This window comes from Nicotiana tabacum, chromosome 1, assembly GCF_000715075.1.
Source record: "Nicotiana tabacum cultivar K326 chromosome 1, ASM71507v2, whole genome shotgun sequence".
Lineage (NCBI taxonomy): Eukaryota > Viridiplantae > Streptophyta > Magnoliopsida > Solanales > Solanaceae > Nicotiana > Nicotiana tabacum.
In genome coordinates, this window is record NC_134080.1 from 156636757 (window position 1) to 156653765 (window position 17009).

Genomic DNA, 17009 nt, shown 5'->3' on the forward strand with positions numbered 1-17009 from the left:
TTGTTACCTCGACACATTAGAATATGTAAATAAGGATAAATTTTGAAAAAATAAAACTAATTCCTTCTTGATTATATAAGTGAACACTTATTTTGGACCAAAATAAAAATGTCAAATAGTCATTTATTACGGTCTCTTCCCCTTACGCTTTTTGCTGTAGGTGTTTTGAGGGTTAACACCTTCGGCATATTTCCAATCGGCAAATATAGGAGAGATGTCGGATTTAAAGAAGCAAGTCTTAGATTCTAGGAATACATTTTTTTTTCGTCTTTCTGAGCCGAGGATCTATTGGAAACAGCATCTTTGCCCTATCGGAGTAGGGGTAAGATCTGCATACACATTACCCTCCCCAGACCCCACTTTGTGAGATTTTACTGGATAGTTATTGCTGTAATCGCATCGCGAGGGAGTGGCAAACTATGAGTACCATTCAATTAACAAAAAATGATCTCATATGAGTCGCAATTGGTAAGACCATTTCCTTGTGATGGCTAAACCGGTTGAGACTCCATTCATTTAGGAAAATTAACAAGGAAAAAGGGTCAAAAATACAATTCTAACTACAAGAGATATCTTACATTCACCTATACTTTGGGTCCATTTATACCCTTACCAATAGCAAACCATCTCTTATTTGACCTTGACCATAACGGAGTTCCAACATAAAGTATATTAAATGGTAATTTTAACCCACAAAAAAAAATAAAGAGGTAACTTGGGTCTTTTCTCCCAAAATATTTTGACACGTCAAATCCACCAAGTCCATGCTAAAGCTCCATTAAGGTCGAGGGCAAATACGAGCCAATTTGCCAACAATAAGAGTACGAATGACACCACTATTAACGGAGAATAAATGGAGGCCAAATAAAGAGAAAAGAACCAATGATAGAAATCCAGAAATAGATAAAATAAAATCATACTCTTCACATCAGCCAAACTGACTACATTCATGCAGACATAACCTGCTTGATAATTCGAAACGCGAACATAACAGGATAAAGCTATAAGAGCTGAAAGGAGTACAGAGCCCCTGGAACACAGGCTACTCAAATACTGAGACAGTGCTTGAACCTCTAATATTCATCTCTGTAAATTCACGAAATGATTACTCCATCACTTAAGATGTTGGGAGATATCTTTCGGCATCACTTTTCCACGACCAATCCCCACATTGATATATGCCGTCAGATGAATATAGTCCAAATACCATAGAGCAACTACTTTTACAGCTTTATCCGATGAACATACAGCGAAAAGGAAACAACGACAAATGCCAAAAACTACATAAACCAGGGGACTCACCAACAGTCAGTCTCTGACCGGACCTATCCAGTGTCAGTATGTACTGCTAAATTCTTTTGGATCACTTAAATTTTGTCATTAGATCTAAGATGAACTCCATCGCTCAACAACCGTGAAACAGCCAAGTTATCCATTCTCTCAGACTCCAAGGAGTGGCATACCTTCAACTTGAGATTTCTGCAAGAAAAAGAATGGCTCAAATAAATACCTCAACCTCTTGGCCTCATTCTAAACTTATTTTGGGGAAAGAAAGGAGCGTGTCAGCATAACAAATTACTATTTTTATAAAGCAGTATAACAAAGTATAGCACACTGGATGATGCCTTTCGTCAGGCTTTTCCTATTTCCGTACATTCGAGAAGAAATGTAATAGGACACAGAACATTCAACCATATTGGGAAATTGACAGGGTCAATCTTCTTTTACAAACACTGGAAGCAGTGAAATTGATGGAGAAGCAACAAGATGCCATTGTGAACACGGACAGGCAATAATAATGGTATTTTTTTCTGTTAAATCTTGTTATCCAAGGCTGCTCGAACAGGACAATACCACAAGTACGGGTGTTTGGTTCGGTTCGGTTTTCGTCAAAATCAAAACCAATCCAACCATTTTCAGTTCCGTTTTTCGGATTGTGTTGGTTAATTCTGTTGGCCCATGAAACACAAATCCATGATCATCTTCTACCTAAAATATCATAATTATCCCCTTTCATAATATCTAACTTTGATTCATATACATTTTTAAGCCTAACCAAATTGTAATAATTAAAAAGAATAAAAAAATGACTCCTCAAAGTCTGCAATATGAAGCCAAAACTCAATATAAAATCTAAAAAATGATATGTACTGTTTACTTTGTTGATGAAATATTTCAAAACCAAAAAAGATATCTGAGCTTAATAAATGTATAAGCTTGTGAAAGTGAAAGAATAAAGAGATTGAAGCATTTAAACTACACTTGCTAATTAAATGTATTTAAACTCCACTTGCCAATTAAATGTATTTCTTTTTCAGTCATTTTCTAGCCGAGGGTCTATCGGAAACAGCCTCTCTACCCTTCCAGGGGTAAGGGGAAGGCTGCGTACATCTTACCCAGACCCCACTTGTGGGAAACTACTGGGTTTGTTGTTGTTGCTAATTAAGTAAATCAAACATTTAAAAAACAAAAAATGGATCCTCTACAAGAGTTATGTTAAATATTACTTTATTCAAAGAAAGGATCGAAAATATGTCTAGACTAATTTTTAAAGAAAAAATTATATAAATTTTAAATTATTTATAAGAATAATCCATAAATACATGTCGGTTCTTGATTTTTCGTGAACACCTCTACTGGTGCATGTGGGAAGGTCTTTATGGTGCATTTTTAGGTTATAATAAAGCAAAATAAGTTTGATTTTGTGCATAAAATTTGAGTCTTGTTTATAAATGATGTCCAAAATGGAGTGTACTTTTTACATTGCCTTATTATTTATTTGGAATGATATTTACATGTTTGGTGTTATTGAATTTTTTTTTTTTTTTTTGAGAAGGTTATTTACATGTTTGGTATTCTTTAACAACAATTTGGATGTCATATTTTTAAAGGGAAAAAAAAAAAAAGGAAAGTATGATCTTGATGTTCCAATGAAGTTCACTACAATGAATTTTTAATTGATCTCAAAATCAAAGCTCTTTATATGAAATTCCTTAGAAATAATAGAGACAACCTTGTTTTGAAGCCTGATCATGATATTGTCCGATTTATTCTTGGATATTTTATGTTTTCCAATAGTTCGCAGCACACTGGCGACCACATATTATTCCCAATAAATGTTTTTCAATAGTGGTATTGGATACTAGCAAGATTATTTTCAAAGCTAGATGAGTATGTGTATGTTTCCATGCATGGTACAGCTCATAAAACAAAAGTTCACAAAGTGGTCGATGCATATTCGAATATTATGACCCACTTCTTATGTGCTCTTGATTTTTTTTGGTAAAAGAAAAGACATCAAATTAGAAAAAGGTTGGTATAAAGATAAGACATGGGTGGATTCGTTCAATGTTGTTACGGTTGAAGACGTTGTTCCATAAATTGAAAATGCAGGTATCTTTATGCAGACATTGAATGGATCCACCCATTCCTTTATGCAGACCTTTATCCAATTTGATGTCATTCCTTTTTTACCGGAAAAATCAAGAGCACACAAGGAGGTATTGGATAATAACAAAATATACATCAACCATCATGCGAACTTTGATTTTATAAGTTGCACCATACTTTGTAACACATAAGCATTTATTGTTGAAATATAATCTCGTCAATATTCAGTGCCACTGGTCAAAAATATTTATTGGAATAATATACGTTTGACGGTGTGAAAGGACTGTTTCAAAACATAAAATCTCCAAAAATATATCGGATGACTTTATGATCAGGCTTCAACACAATATTGTCTCTACTATTTCCAAGGAATTTGTTAAAAGTAGCTTTAATCTTGAGATCAAATAAAGAATCCTCAACCGTGAACTTCACAGGAACACCAAGATCATACTTTTCTTTTCTTCTCGAATAATAAAATATGACATCCAAATGTTGTTAAAGAATATCAAACATGTAATATCATTCCAAAAAAATATAAAGGCAATGTTACTCCATTTTGGACACCATTCATAAACAAAACACATTCAGGAGTTATGCACAAAATCAAATGTGTTTTGCTTTCTAGTTACAATATTAAAAACCCACCCGAAATCACCTTAAAATGCACCAGAAAAACCACCCCAACATGCACAAAAAACACACCAACCCATGTTGCAACAGATATACCACAAAGAAATGCACTAGAATTATAAATGAGAAAAATGTAACAGAAACCTCTGAACAAAATGCAATACCAGAATTACTAGCAGTGGAAAAATGCAACAGAAACCTCTGAACAAAATACAATAGCAGAATTACAAGCAGTGGAAGGCGGTAACTTTTTCCACCTTTTCAATGGAAACCCTTGCTAGAATGAAAATCTTATTATGAGAAAATACGCATTAATATGATTCGGAAAGTGAGGGTCCTCACAAAAGTTGCATGTTTTGGATGGATTGCTCATAGTCATGGCGCATGTTTAACTCAAGACAACTTGCAAAAAAAGGTAAGTGTTGTGTAATAGGTGTTTTTTGTCTGAAGGTGCACTGGAATCTGTAAATCATCTATTGCTGGCGTGTAGTCAGACTCGGACAATTTGGAACATGATCCTCAAACATTTTTGGAATACAATGAGTTGTACCAGGTACTTAGAAGAATTAGAAGAGCAGCAGATCTAGCTGTCCATTATAATCTGGACTATTTTGGTAGCGAGATATCATAGGTGTTTTGATGGAAAGAGAGAACATATTGCTTTCGTAAAAGATCGATGTCTTCAGTACTTGTATTTTTGGAACAGGGATGTGAATGAATTAGGGAATCTTTTGGATTTAATTGACTCCTTAAGAGCAGAATAGAGTTGATTATCTCCTTCTTGTACATATTTAGTACCTCCTGGCTACTTCAATAAACTTACTTTACTTTTCCCCCAAAAAAACAATCGCTGAGCAAACTAAGTGAACCATGTATAATTCCTGGGTTTTCTGTACTATTTAATGATTCGACTTCATTTACCTCCAAGACTCCTTGGTGCTTGATATATCTCCCCATAAAGCTTCTACATCACAATGACACATAAAAGGGGCATGTTGGAAGAAAGCCTTTGTAGACTTCCTATTTGTTTTCAGTATACTAAACCAAGGGCCCGCAGCTACTTTTTACACAAATAAGCCTTGCAACTATTTATACATACCAAACTCTGTAATGGATATTTTCCTGGCTACGTATCTTACATCATTTTGATGTTTGGTGTACCACTTGAATTACCTCACAAGTCACTACTCCAAACCATATATGAACTTTATTTTATAGGAGGCTAAATGGAACTGGAGAAAACCCCAAAAAGATAATTAAGAAAAGGTTTCACCTCCTGCATGAGAATATCTTCATAACTTGATTGAATGAAATCCAAATGAGGAAATTGTCGTCTACCTAAAGGACGTTCAAGTTTGCACATAAAATTGAGAGCTAAAAGAGATTTTACTCCATTTTAGTTTAAGTAGATAATAATCAAAACATAGTAGATTTCACAAGATTCTGGTTCACTTTTGCCCTAAAATAGAGCCACCGGCCCACCGCAAAACCAATTTAAATTCAGTTCACATTCTCCAAGGTTGAACTAGTACAGTTATCTACCAACAATTCATCAACCAAGGAATTGAAAATAGTCACTCGTTGATCATTTTTTCCTAAGCATCGACTTAAAGCAACTGCATATTGCATAGACTAAATACATATTGCATAGATACACTCCGTATCGTTGATCATTTTTTTCTAAGCATCGACTTAAAGCAACTGCATAATGCATAGACTAAATACATATAAATTATAGTTTATGCAAATCTAGTCAAATGCTTTAACAAAAGTTTCATGATAAACAGGTAATAGCTTTTCTTTATAACGGTAGTCTCAAGGCCAGCCTGCGCACGCCTCGACTATTACATTGAGTACCCGCTACCTCCCACCAACCAGATTAAATGCAAGTAAAAATGAAGTCGAAACGATGATCGGCAATTGACACAGACAGAAGATGCATCAGCGTATGGCAAGATTAGATTCTCAGTTAGCTCAGCACATTAACAAATTGCATACGCGAAGCATACCTGTACAAAAGACTCACCATTGGTGCACCATCAACCATGCAGCTAAATGATCACTGGCAATATATAGCCTGATCTATGTGCGGAGGAATTTGCTTGATCTCTGTTCCTAGCTCTTGTTCAATTCGATACCTGTCAGATACACTCAGTATCACTAGTTCATTACCAAGTACGTAAACAAAATGACCTTCTATTGCAAAAGAATGCATACAGATTGAATCGATCCTCAAAGGTAATCAGGTTCACAGCTAAACCAAGATGCCCAAATCTCCCTGAACGCCCAACCTGCAAAAATATAAGTAATAAGAAAATAGCACATATAGAGATAGACAGGTGACTCACTCAGCAAAGATTTGTCATATATACCCTGTGTAAATACGTCTCTGAGTTCTTCGGGAAATCAAAATTTATAACGACATTGACCGCTTGAATATCAATCCCTCTAGTAAACAGATCTGCACTCAACATGAAAGAAAAGGTTACTAAATCGAACAAGAAAATACATTAAACATCATACAATAGAATTACAAAGAAGTGCACTTAGTTATCAACATGGAAAGAAGAGGACTCAAAGAAAATTGGGTGTGAACAATTTGATATCAAGTCAGAATCATCATCTATCAACCGGCACAAGGACAAGATCATCATGCAATAGTCACGCCAGCTTATGTCATAAAGCAGGTAATATAGTTGATCCCAGTAATTCCACATGTACATACGGACAATGAAATTATGGAGCGTTGAAAAAAACCAAGTCTAAGAAAGAGATTGGAGCAACAACCAAGATAAAACTGGACACTGCACAAACATTCTCAGTTAACCCACCTGGACTAGTTTTGGGAATCAGGGAGGCACCCATTAAAAAAATGCAAACACATCAACCATAAACAAAGGGCAAATTCACCGACCAACATTGATGACAAGCTGCCCCTTGAGAACCAGCATTAACAACAGAAAATAATACTTCCTCCGTTTCAATATAGATGAGTTAGTTTGACTCGGCACGAAGTATAAGAAAAAAAAAGACTTGAAATTTGTGGTCTAAAAAGCTTAAGGGGTAAAAGTTTTGCGAGATCATGACATTTGTCTAGTTATAAAAGCTTTTCACTAAGGGTAAAATGAAGAGTTTAAAGTTGAATTATTTCCAACTGTGGAAATGTGTCATTCTTTTTGGAATGGACTAATAAGGAAAGTATATCATCTAAATTGAAACAGAGGGAGTAGCAAGTATGAATACTAGTAGTTTCAAGCAGGTGCCATTTATCATACCAGTACAAACAAGGTTCCTGCAAGCACCATTGCGGAAGTCGTGAAACACTCGGTTCCTGTGATCTTGAAGCATCTTTGCATGGATGTAGAAGCATGAATAGCCTAGCTCTGTAATCTTCTTGGCGAGAAGTTCCACACGGTTTACAGAGTTGCAAAAGATAATTGATTGATTGATTTGAAGCTGTAAAAGGTTTTAGAATGTGTGAATTGCGGCAGATTTCAAAATATCCAAGCATAGTTATGTTAGGTACAGACCTTTGAGAATAATGTGTTGAGGCAGTGAAGCTTCTGCCTTTCTTCTACAAAAGCATAAAACTGTGTTATACCCTTGAGAGTGAGTTCGTCCATAAGGTTGATAACATATGGCTTCTGCAGAAATCTATCTTTGAAGTCCTTGACTGTGACAGGGAATGTAGCCGAGAACATTAAAATTTGACGATTTGTTGGCAAGAAACGAATCAGCTGCACAATGGAAGGTTGGAACTCCGGAGAAAGAAGCTTATCAGCCTGAAGGACATAAGTACACACAAAGATAGAATTAGTAGTCATGTCGAGTGTTGTTTTCAGTCGAAACAGAAAGATACCATATGTGGGAAGCAGTCCTTAGGGTGAAATCATTCTGAAAAGGTATTAACGTTTAGGCTCTAAGTGAACAGAATAACCAAACCAGTTTTTTTTTTAAATAAAGTCATAACCAACTAGCTTATGCTAGCATGTTCTCCCGCATTAGTAAGAAAAGGAAACTTTACATGCCAGAGGTTTTTATGTTGACCAAAACTTTCTCTACCCAAAAAAAAAAAGGCTATTGCATGTGAAACAGTACTTTATACTGAGTAAGGCACTCAGACGATTTTTTTTATAAGCACGCAGTCGAACAATTAATAGCAAGTTGTATTCCTTTTAGTCTTCTATATGTTCTCTCAAGAAGACAATTGATACAGATTTAACCCCATCAATATTAAGGAGGGGAAAGGGAAGAAGAATTACCTCATCCATGATAAGCATGGAGCAATCTTTCAAAACACATATTCCCTTTCTCGCAAGGTCAAGTATTCTTCCAGGAGTTCCAACTAGTAAATGAACTGGTTGATAAAGTCTCATTATATCATCCTTCAAGCTGGTACCCCCAGTGGTAACCATGACTTCAATTTTTAAGTGCTTCCCAAGTTCTTTACAAACCTGAGATGTTTGAAGAGCCAATTCTCGTGTGGGGACAAGGATAACAACTGCATTCAGAGACACCAGACAAAAGTAAGACCACAACTAAAACTGAGTGAAACCAATTTCACTTCTATGAAGTACAACAAAATACAACTATTTCCTTTTTGTTACAAAGGAGGCTAAATCATTCTTTAGGACCAATAAACCTCATCAATAAAGCTTCCATTAACCAAAATACAAGCATAACAGCAGGTGTATGACTGAACTGTATATGACAAGAGAGTTGGTGCAAAAGGAGAATCTGTTATAAAACTATCAGCACATGCAAGACTCAGAAAACAAACTCTCTTTCAAAACCTTTAGATTGCCAGTAGGCCATAGTTTATTCAATCAAATGTGGATATCTTTCAGTATGCACCATCAAAATAAAGTAAAAATAACAACTTTCATGAGCCCATTCAATGTGCAACCAACGGAGAAGGAATTGCCATTTACATTTTATCTAGAACTCTAAAATTATGCCAAGTCAAGGAACGAACTTCAGCTTCATTATTAAACAAACCAGCCCAAGCTTGAGACACTGACTTCAACACAGACTCGAGCTTATCTATATTTAACTCAAAGATCTTCATAATGTAAAAGAATTTTCACGATTAAGAGTTTGCATTTATGTTCAAAAAAATCACATAAAAAGAGCAAAACTTCCGCAAGTTCCTTTTATTACAAGCTATACATGTTCCTTCACAGAATAAGAGTGCACTAATGCACTTAGATTGAAATTAAATCCAGAGAATTACTCTGCAAAAGAAGTTTGTTTGTGTCATATAGATGCACAAATAAGGTTTCCACACTGCTATGTTGCAATTCCACTAAGAATCAGGAATGTTTTATAAGGGCCTAAAAGAGCCAAGCTGGCGAACTCAATTAGTAAATAATATGCCATGTATTTGAATCAATAAAGGGTTCGCAGAATAACTATGAACTGCTTGTTAGAACCTTGAATGGCATTGACGTCCTGATCAATTTTTTCCAATGCCGGAATGCAGAAAGCAGCAGTTTTCCCAGTTCCATTTTTGGCCCTAGCCAGAATATCACTCCCAGTAAGAGCGATTGGGATACTTTCTTCCTGGATTGGAGATGGTCTCTCAAAACCCTTCTCATAAATTCCCATAAGCAATTCACGCTTAAGAAAATAGTCTTCAAATTCATTTCCCTTAGTCGCTGTCACATCCTACCAGGAAAATAAACGGTTAGCACAGTAACTAAGGTAAGTCCAAAGGAGGCAAAGAAACAAAGGTGCAAATGCAGCTCATGCATGCAGAACAATGAGAAATGTCTTCCTATAAAATATTTTACAATCACCACCATAAAATGAAACCCAAAAAATGCAGTGATAAACAAACCAACTTAATGAAGATGAGATAACAAAGCAAGACAGGCAGAAACCAAAATATCTAGGTGAGGTATTATCGATGTTACATTAACCTAGTATTAAAAGAGTATAGAATATTAATAGTGTAGAATCATAATATCCTCAGCATATAAACTGCTATATATCACATAAATAGCCCTTGCATGCAAAATATGATACGCCACAAGAAAGGGCGAAAATTGCATGACTCCTGGAACAGAAATTCCTGACTTCCCACAACATTATAGAAGCAACTTGTTATTGCTTTTCCACTTAAACGTGCCACTTGCACTCTTAATCGATGCCAAGCCTCTTTGCACAAGGGCACTTAACAAGTTTTCAGTACCGCAACTACAGAGAATAGAGATGAAAGATGAAGATAGTATAGTTCAGACACCATATAGGAAAATAAGGTACGACATGACTAAGGGAAAACCTCATAAGTAAATTGAAGAATAGACTATATACTAAAAGAATGACAGAAGCTTTAGCTTTGTTAGAAGTTTAAGAGGGTATTTGGGTATATTGATCTGTGTCAACTGCATAAACTGCTAGAGACGGGACCCCTTTATTTATAATTTCAGATCTGCGACACGCCCAGCCCTTATGAGCAAACATGATTCTTTTTCTTGGACCAAAGATGTAGAAACATGATGTTTATGCAGCACAGTGAGACTCGACCACATGACTGACCACATACCATGTTGAATGGTGTGAACTGTCTCATCTAAAAGTTAAAAAGGTTAGATAATGCTATCAAAGGTGGAAAGCACGGGAAAGAGCCAAGTGTCAGCTCAAACTTTAAGCCCAAAGCCTGGGTAAAAGCAGAGGCAAGGAAGATATTTAAATGTGTGTATGTAATGCAAGGAAAAATAAACATAAATATAAACAATTATATGCACCAACGAATTGAGAAACTGCAACCAATCGGAATACATAACATAAAGGTTATGTCAATCAAGTTTAACTGTCATCTCAAATTTCTGAAATAGATGCAAGATTCAAAATCAGATGAGTGACTAGTTTTTTTCTACTAAATTATAATTTCCAATTTCAAATTATCAATTAAGTTTCTCAACTTAGTATATCACTTTCTATATTTATTATTTAGTGTTGTCCTCTTTAAGACGGAGTCATGGGCATTGCGACGTGCACAACGATGCACTAAACTGCCAGTTAGACGAGGCAAAGGATCTAGCCTATTCTGCACCGAGATTCAAGGCTCAAATATGCCTTAAGCAAGCTTTTTACGACATTAAAAAGGACAGCTCAGTACATAAAGCATCCGCGTTCACGCAGAGTCGAGGAAGGGTCGTACCCCAAGGGGTATGATGTAGACAGTCTACCCTAATGCAAGCATTCCACGGCTTGACCATTTATTTTGGATAGCAATGGTGGTTGAGCAAAAAGAAAACATTCACAGCTTGAAGTTTAGAGCTTTTCTTTGCTATCTTTTTGGTGCAATTCGGCTTTTATTCAGGATGTAGATGTCATGTTAGACACAATCAATGAATTGCACAATTTGTATTTATGTTTTGACACACTAGCTTCTATAACAAAATATTATTACTTACAACAACAACAACAACAACTATGTCTCAGTGTTGTCAAAGGCTCATTTAAGGAGCGCTTAAGCCCTGAAGCTCAAAAAAGCTCAAGGAGGGTGCTTCGTCCCGCTTTAGTTGCACTTCAGTGTAAGGCAAGGAACTAAGGCATGCGATGCCCATGCGTTCTCTCTTGAATCAAGCGGCACTAAAGAACAACTATAATTAGAAATAAGTGTATTACCTGCTAAGGGAAACATTATAAATGAATTTGTTACTTTGTTCTTGAAATACATATAAATTATTATTTATTTCCTTCGTTGCGCCTTTTTTAACTAAAACCCACACTTTCTGTGCGCTTTGCGCTTAAAGCCCAAATAGACCTAGAGCGCTTTTTAGAGCTTTTTGCCTTTGACAACATTGCTATGTCTCAGTCCTATACAAAGTTGAGGTCGGCGATATGAATCCTAACTTCTTTCTTTAAGCCCAACTCATGTTATCAGCATGCAAAAACATAATATGAGTAGTGTGTGTATAAACTACTACGTGATAATAATAAGAAAAATAGTAGTACTTAAAGTCTATTCTTAACTAGTAAGTATCAAATATATGGATCTTTTTTTGTGCCCTATCTTTAGCAAAGTTTGCATTAATTCCAAGGATTTATAGATCTTTTGAGACAACTTCTTTTCATGTGATTTTAGGTCTATCTCGTCCCTTTTTAACATCTTCATTCACCATACTTTCACACCTATGGACCGGTGCATCTGTAGGGCGACGCAAGACAAAAGTACCTTACTACTTATCCAAAAAAAATCCAACCCAAAACTAACTGATAACATTGCCATCGTACTATCACTCTAGAAGCTTAACCATAAAAGGCTAGTTCTGCTCCTATTAGAGCAAACTCTCGGTCACCTAAGTTATTAATAGTGCCTCCAACCCAAACCCGCCCTAGAACACAAACCTCAATCAAGCGAGTAAATGTGAAGATGCTTGCACTTATAAGATCCCTTGCAATATCTAATTCCTAAAGGTTGTTACGGATACTCCTTTTTTGTAAGGTAAATTGTATTAATCAACAGGGAGAGAACTCCCATATACAGGAAGTATACCAAAAAGTAGAGAATTTACATCAGAACATGATTCTCTACAAAAGACACTCAATCTTCTACACAAGTAGGGGCTATATGAGTGCACCAAAAAGCGATCAAAGATAAAAGACAATTCTTAAGATGTAAAAAAGGACTCAATCCCCTCAAAAGCTCTCCTATTTCTCTCCCCCAAAACTATCCACATGAGAGCTAACGGGGTGAACTTCCACGCCTCTTTTGCTTTCTTCTTCTACGGAAACCGGCCCAGCTATATAACATCTCCTTTACAGTGTTTGGCATCACCCTTGAACACCAAATGATTCAGGATTGCCCTCCACAAAGCCGAGGACATAGGGCAATGCAACAAAAGATGATCAACTTCTTCCCCTGAGCTTTTACACATGTAGCACCAACTAACAAGTGTAATTCTTCTCTTTCGAAGATTTTCAGCAGTCAAGATCACTCCCCTTACCGCTAGCCATGCAAAAAAGCACACATTCGTGGGCGTCTTAGGAATCCAGATCGAGGAGTATGGAAAAGTGCCTCCTCTCTCAGCAACATACTCTGGTAATAGGATTTTACGATAAACAAATCATCGCCACGCAAACCCCATCTCCAAGAATCACAAGATGGTCGGGGCCTGTCTTGCCCATATAGCATTGTCAACAAAACTTGGAGCTCCGCAATCTCCCAATTTTGCATGTTCCTTCTAAATGAGAGGCCCCATACTACCCCCCCCCCCCTCCATGCTCCTTACGGATCTGTTGGACCATCAATTCCTTCTGGTTTGAAACTCTGAAGACGTGAGGGAAGGAGACCCTCATAGTATCCTCTCCACACCACCTATGATTCCAAAAGTTGATTCTCCTCCCATCTCCCACCCTGTAAGTGATGTTGCCACTGAATGCTTCCCAATTGTTCATGATGCTCCTCCACATGTCACACCCGATACTCCTTTAAGTGACATCACTTTAGATGCTCAAACACAAACAACTGAAGTCTTAAATTCATGATATTCTATTTGTTAGCTACATATTCTTTCTTTTTTAACTATTTGATAATCGAGGAATCTAGAAGGGCTAGTGGCGCATGGTTCGAATTCGATGGACAATTCATATCTCTTAGATATATATTTTGAAGACATCCATGCCCAAAAAATGATAAGGCCACTGAATAAACTATGAGATACTTGTATGACCACCTTCTTTAGCAGGTACCACTTCATTTTACTACATTTAATTTATGAAACAGGCAAAGTGAACATACAGTCTGAGTTACATATAGAAAAAAATTTAAACATGATTTCTAGGAAGAACAACGAAAATGGCTTTAACAGTGTCATCATCAAGAGAATAAATCAAGATAAATTCAACTAATAGGGCATAGAGTTGACAAATGCAAGTTACCTCTGTCCTGTATCGAGTATCAGGTGCTGGTATGTTCAACCTCGCCTTCCAGTCTTGTGAACTAGAGAAGAGGAAAAAGAGAAGATTTAGCTCTCCGTTTTAAGGTTTAAAACATGTTTAGCAGAATAGTTATTAAAATAAACCAGACTCGTGAAACATACAATCCCAAATAACCTTCCCAACATTATAGACAAAGTGTTAATCAGTTGAATTTCGAGGAAAGACGTATCATCTCTAACTATATTCTTGATGAAGCTAATAATCATAATTATACATAATCTAGAAGCTAAGTTCCCTCGAAAGTGACCCTTGACCTAAGGCCCCTTGAGGCTTAGGATTAGTGACTTGTGTCAGATGAGCAGACTACACAACATCCCCCCCCCCCAAATCCGAAACATTCCTATTGTCTGCAGGAATCATATAGAGATTCACAACCAACTCTTTCTCTATTGTCCCACAGTTCACAAGATGCAAGGACATGTGGCCTTAATTTTGGGACAAAGGGATCTAAGCATTGCAAGCTCTTGTATTGCTGAGCCCAATTTGTTGCATTTAAATAAACAGTACAAAAATTTATGAGAAACAACATTCTTCATTTATGAAAAAGCAGTTCCAACAAACATATGACTAGCTAAAGCACTTTGTCCATGAAAAATGAAACCTGTCAATATCTTGTGAACCTTATACATCCCTCTCTAATCACATTTGCATCATGAAGTGCCAACTATTAAGCTGCCCTTAATGCCAGAATCATTTAAGAGTTGTGAATTAGCTAAATAAAGTAAAAGCCAACAACTCTTACCTCCATCGCTAACCCCCTTTTATCGAAGGTCAAAGTTGATCCCAACCACAAGTTTAAGACTTGTGAAGTAGCTAAATTAAGTAAAGCCAGCAAACACTAAACTCACTCAAGAATAAGCTCGATGAAGGTAGTTAAGTACTCGTCGACCAAGGCACCAAGCTTATCTAAAGCTGAAAGTACAACACTCTTACCCCCATCATTAACCCCCTTTATCTGAACTCAAAATTGATCACAATTCCCAATCACAAGTTTTCAAGCGGTACATACTACTACTTTTTTTATGAAGAAGCGGTACACGCTAATACTATGTTAGTATCCATGTATATTGTTATATAATAGACCCATTCAACTCCCCAATAGGGAGGGCAGATGGTGGGCATCTCCTTCAAAAGGAAGGGGCACAAGACAGTACTCCACTTTCTATCATCTCAGACCGCACACTTTCTTCAGTCCGTTTAGGAGGGTCTAGGCACTCTAGTTAATCTCAGCACGGGTTTTCATCCACAGACATATGGGCAAGTAGAGAGGACTATTTAGACGCTCTAGGAGATGTTGCAAGCTCGAGTTATTGAATTCTGGATAATTGGTGATATGAACCTGGAATTCCCAAATAGGCTTTACCTGTTCCTACTTGCCAGACTATCGATACACTGAAATATTTCTACCTGCAGTTACAAATTTCCTGTAATGCAGCTTAGTAAATGGCTCAAAACTAATTCAAATAAAGAGGATTTAGTACAAATTTTTAATGATGGCACCCACTAAATCATTAAGTCAACTAAATTCCCACAATTATCTGCAATTTAAAAATTCTAATTTGTATACTATTTTTGTATGAACAACTTACTTTAGTAGAAAGTTTTGAATCCTACCACAAACTAATCAACGGAAACTTGACAATGTCATCCATATGTTTCAAATAGACGTCAAATTCAGCCTAAACATAAACTCGTCCTAACCAACATTCTCCATATGCAGGGTAGAGGACCCAAGTGGGGAACTAGGTGTCGTCCGAACTTTATACATATAGCTAAAAATATTTATTACTTCCTCCGTCTCATTTTATGTGAAAGAGTGTCAAAAAAAAATGGGACGGAGGGAGCACTAAATATTTATGTGACGCTCTTTTCTTTTTAGTCTATCCCAAAAAAGAATTACATATTTTCATATTTAGAAATAATTTAACTTTAAACTTCTCATTACAACTTTAACAAGATTATTTGTAGCCACATAAATGTCTACGACTTATTTGAGATCGCAAATTTCAAAAGTCTTTCTCTTCTTTAAACTTATATATTAAGATATAATTTAACTCCAAAATTCTCATTTTACTCTTAATGAGATGATTTAAGGTCACACAATTGTTTATGATTTATTTCAGACCACAAGTATCTTTATTTTTTAAACTACATATCCAGTCAAACACCATTACATAATTGGGAGGAAGGCAGTACTAAATATATTGTACTAACTTCACACCCTTTTCACATAAGGGTAATGAGTACGAGCAGATGTGGATGTAGCCTATAAACAAGCTGTTCAAATGAACATGTGTGTGAAAAGCCACTAATAATGTTTCAACTAATATTAAATTCCAACTCATAATTTCGAATGTACAATGTGTTCAGTCCTAAGAATTAAAAAAGTTAAACTCATCAAGCTTAAATCTTGAATCTGCCTCTGAGTACAAAACTACTCGCCTCACTAAATCTTGAATGGATCCGAACATATGGACACGCACACAAAAATAAATAAATAAGCAACTACCTTTGGTCAAGCGCTTCAGATTGAACAGTCTTTTCAACCTCATCGATCGACGAATCAGATGTCGCCAACTGTTGGTTCCTTCTGAGCCATTGCTGCTGCTGTGTTATCTGTTGTTGGTTCTGATAATGCTGCTGCGGGTGCTGCTGCGGGTGATTCATCGGGTTTCTCTGCACATACTGCTGCTGATGGTTTCTTTGTTGAAAATTAGGGTTTGCGTTAGGGTTAGGGTACATGTTTCCGCCGCCACGTCCTCCGCCACCGCCTCCCATTCCCGGCGGCGGATATCTTCCCCCTCTCGGATTCATCGCCAATAAAGAAAAAAAAACTAAGAATTATAACGAGCGTAAAATGAAGAGAAAATGAATTAGCAATATAACTTTATGAATCTGAAGAATCTTTGGTGAATTTGACGAAATTGTGAAGAAAATTTTAGTGAATTGGATGAAATTTTAGGGGGAATAATTGCAGGGATCGTGGGCCTAGGGCGTAAAAGAGATTTGTTAAAATTGCAACAGAGGTCACTTCATTT

General features: G+C 36.5%; 1 protein-coding gene across 2 annotated transcripts; it reads right to left on the bottom strand.

Annotated features, from left to right (window-relative positions):
• Positions 1-883: 883 nt before the first annotated feature.
• On the bottom strand, positions 884-17009 carry LOC107797871 (DEAD-box ATP-dependent RNA helicase 8-like). 2 transcript variants are annotated; one of them, XR_001650780.2, is made up of 10 exons: positions 16481-17009; positions 13912-13972; positions 9453-9687; positions 8283-8521; positions 7551-7802; positions 7296-7476; positions 6393-6481; positions 6238-6311; positions 6030-6158; positions 884-1479 (listed from the first exon to the last, which is right to left on the bottom strand). XR_001650780.2 is itself a non-coding variant. In XM_075254262.1 (10 exons), the coding sequence occupies exons 1-9, from the start codon at positions 16783-16785 to the stop codon at positions 6080-6082; spliced, it is 1515 nt and encodes a 504-aa protein (XP_075110363.1). In that variant the 5' UTR covers positions 16786-17009; the 3' UTR covers positions 884-1479; positions 6047-6079. The 2 variants fall into 2 exon arrangements, 1 of the variants encoding a protein (XP_075110363.1); XM_075254262.1 differs by having other exon boundaries at positions 6047-6158.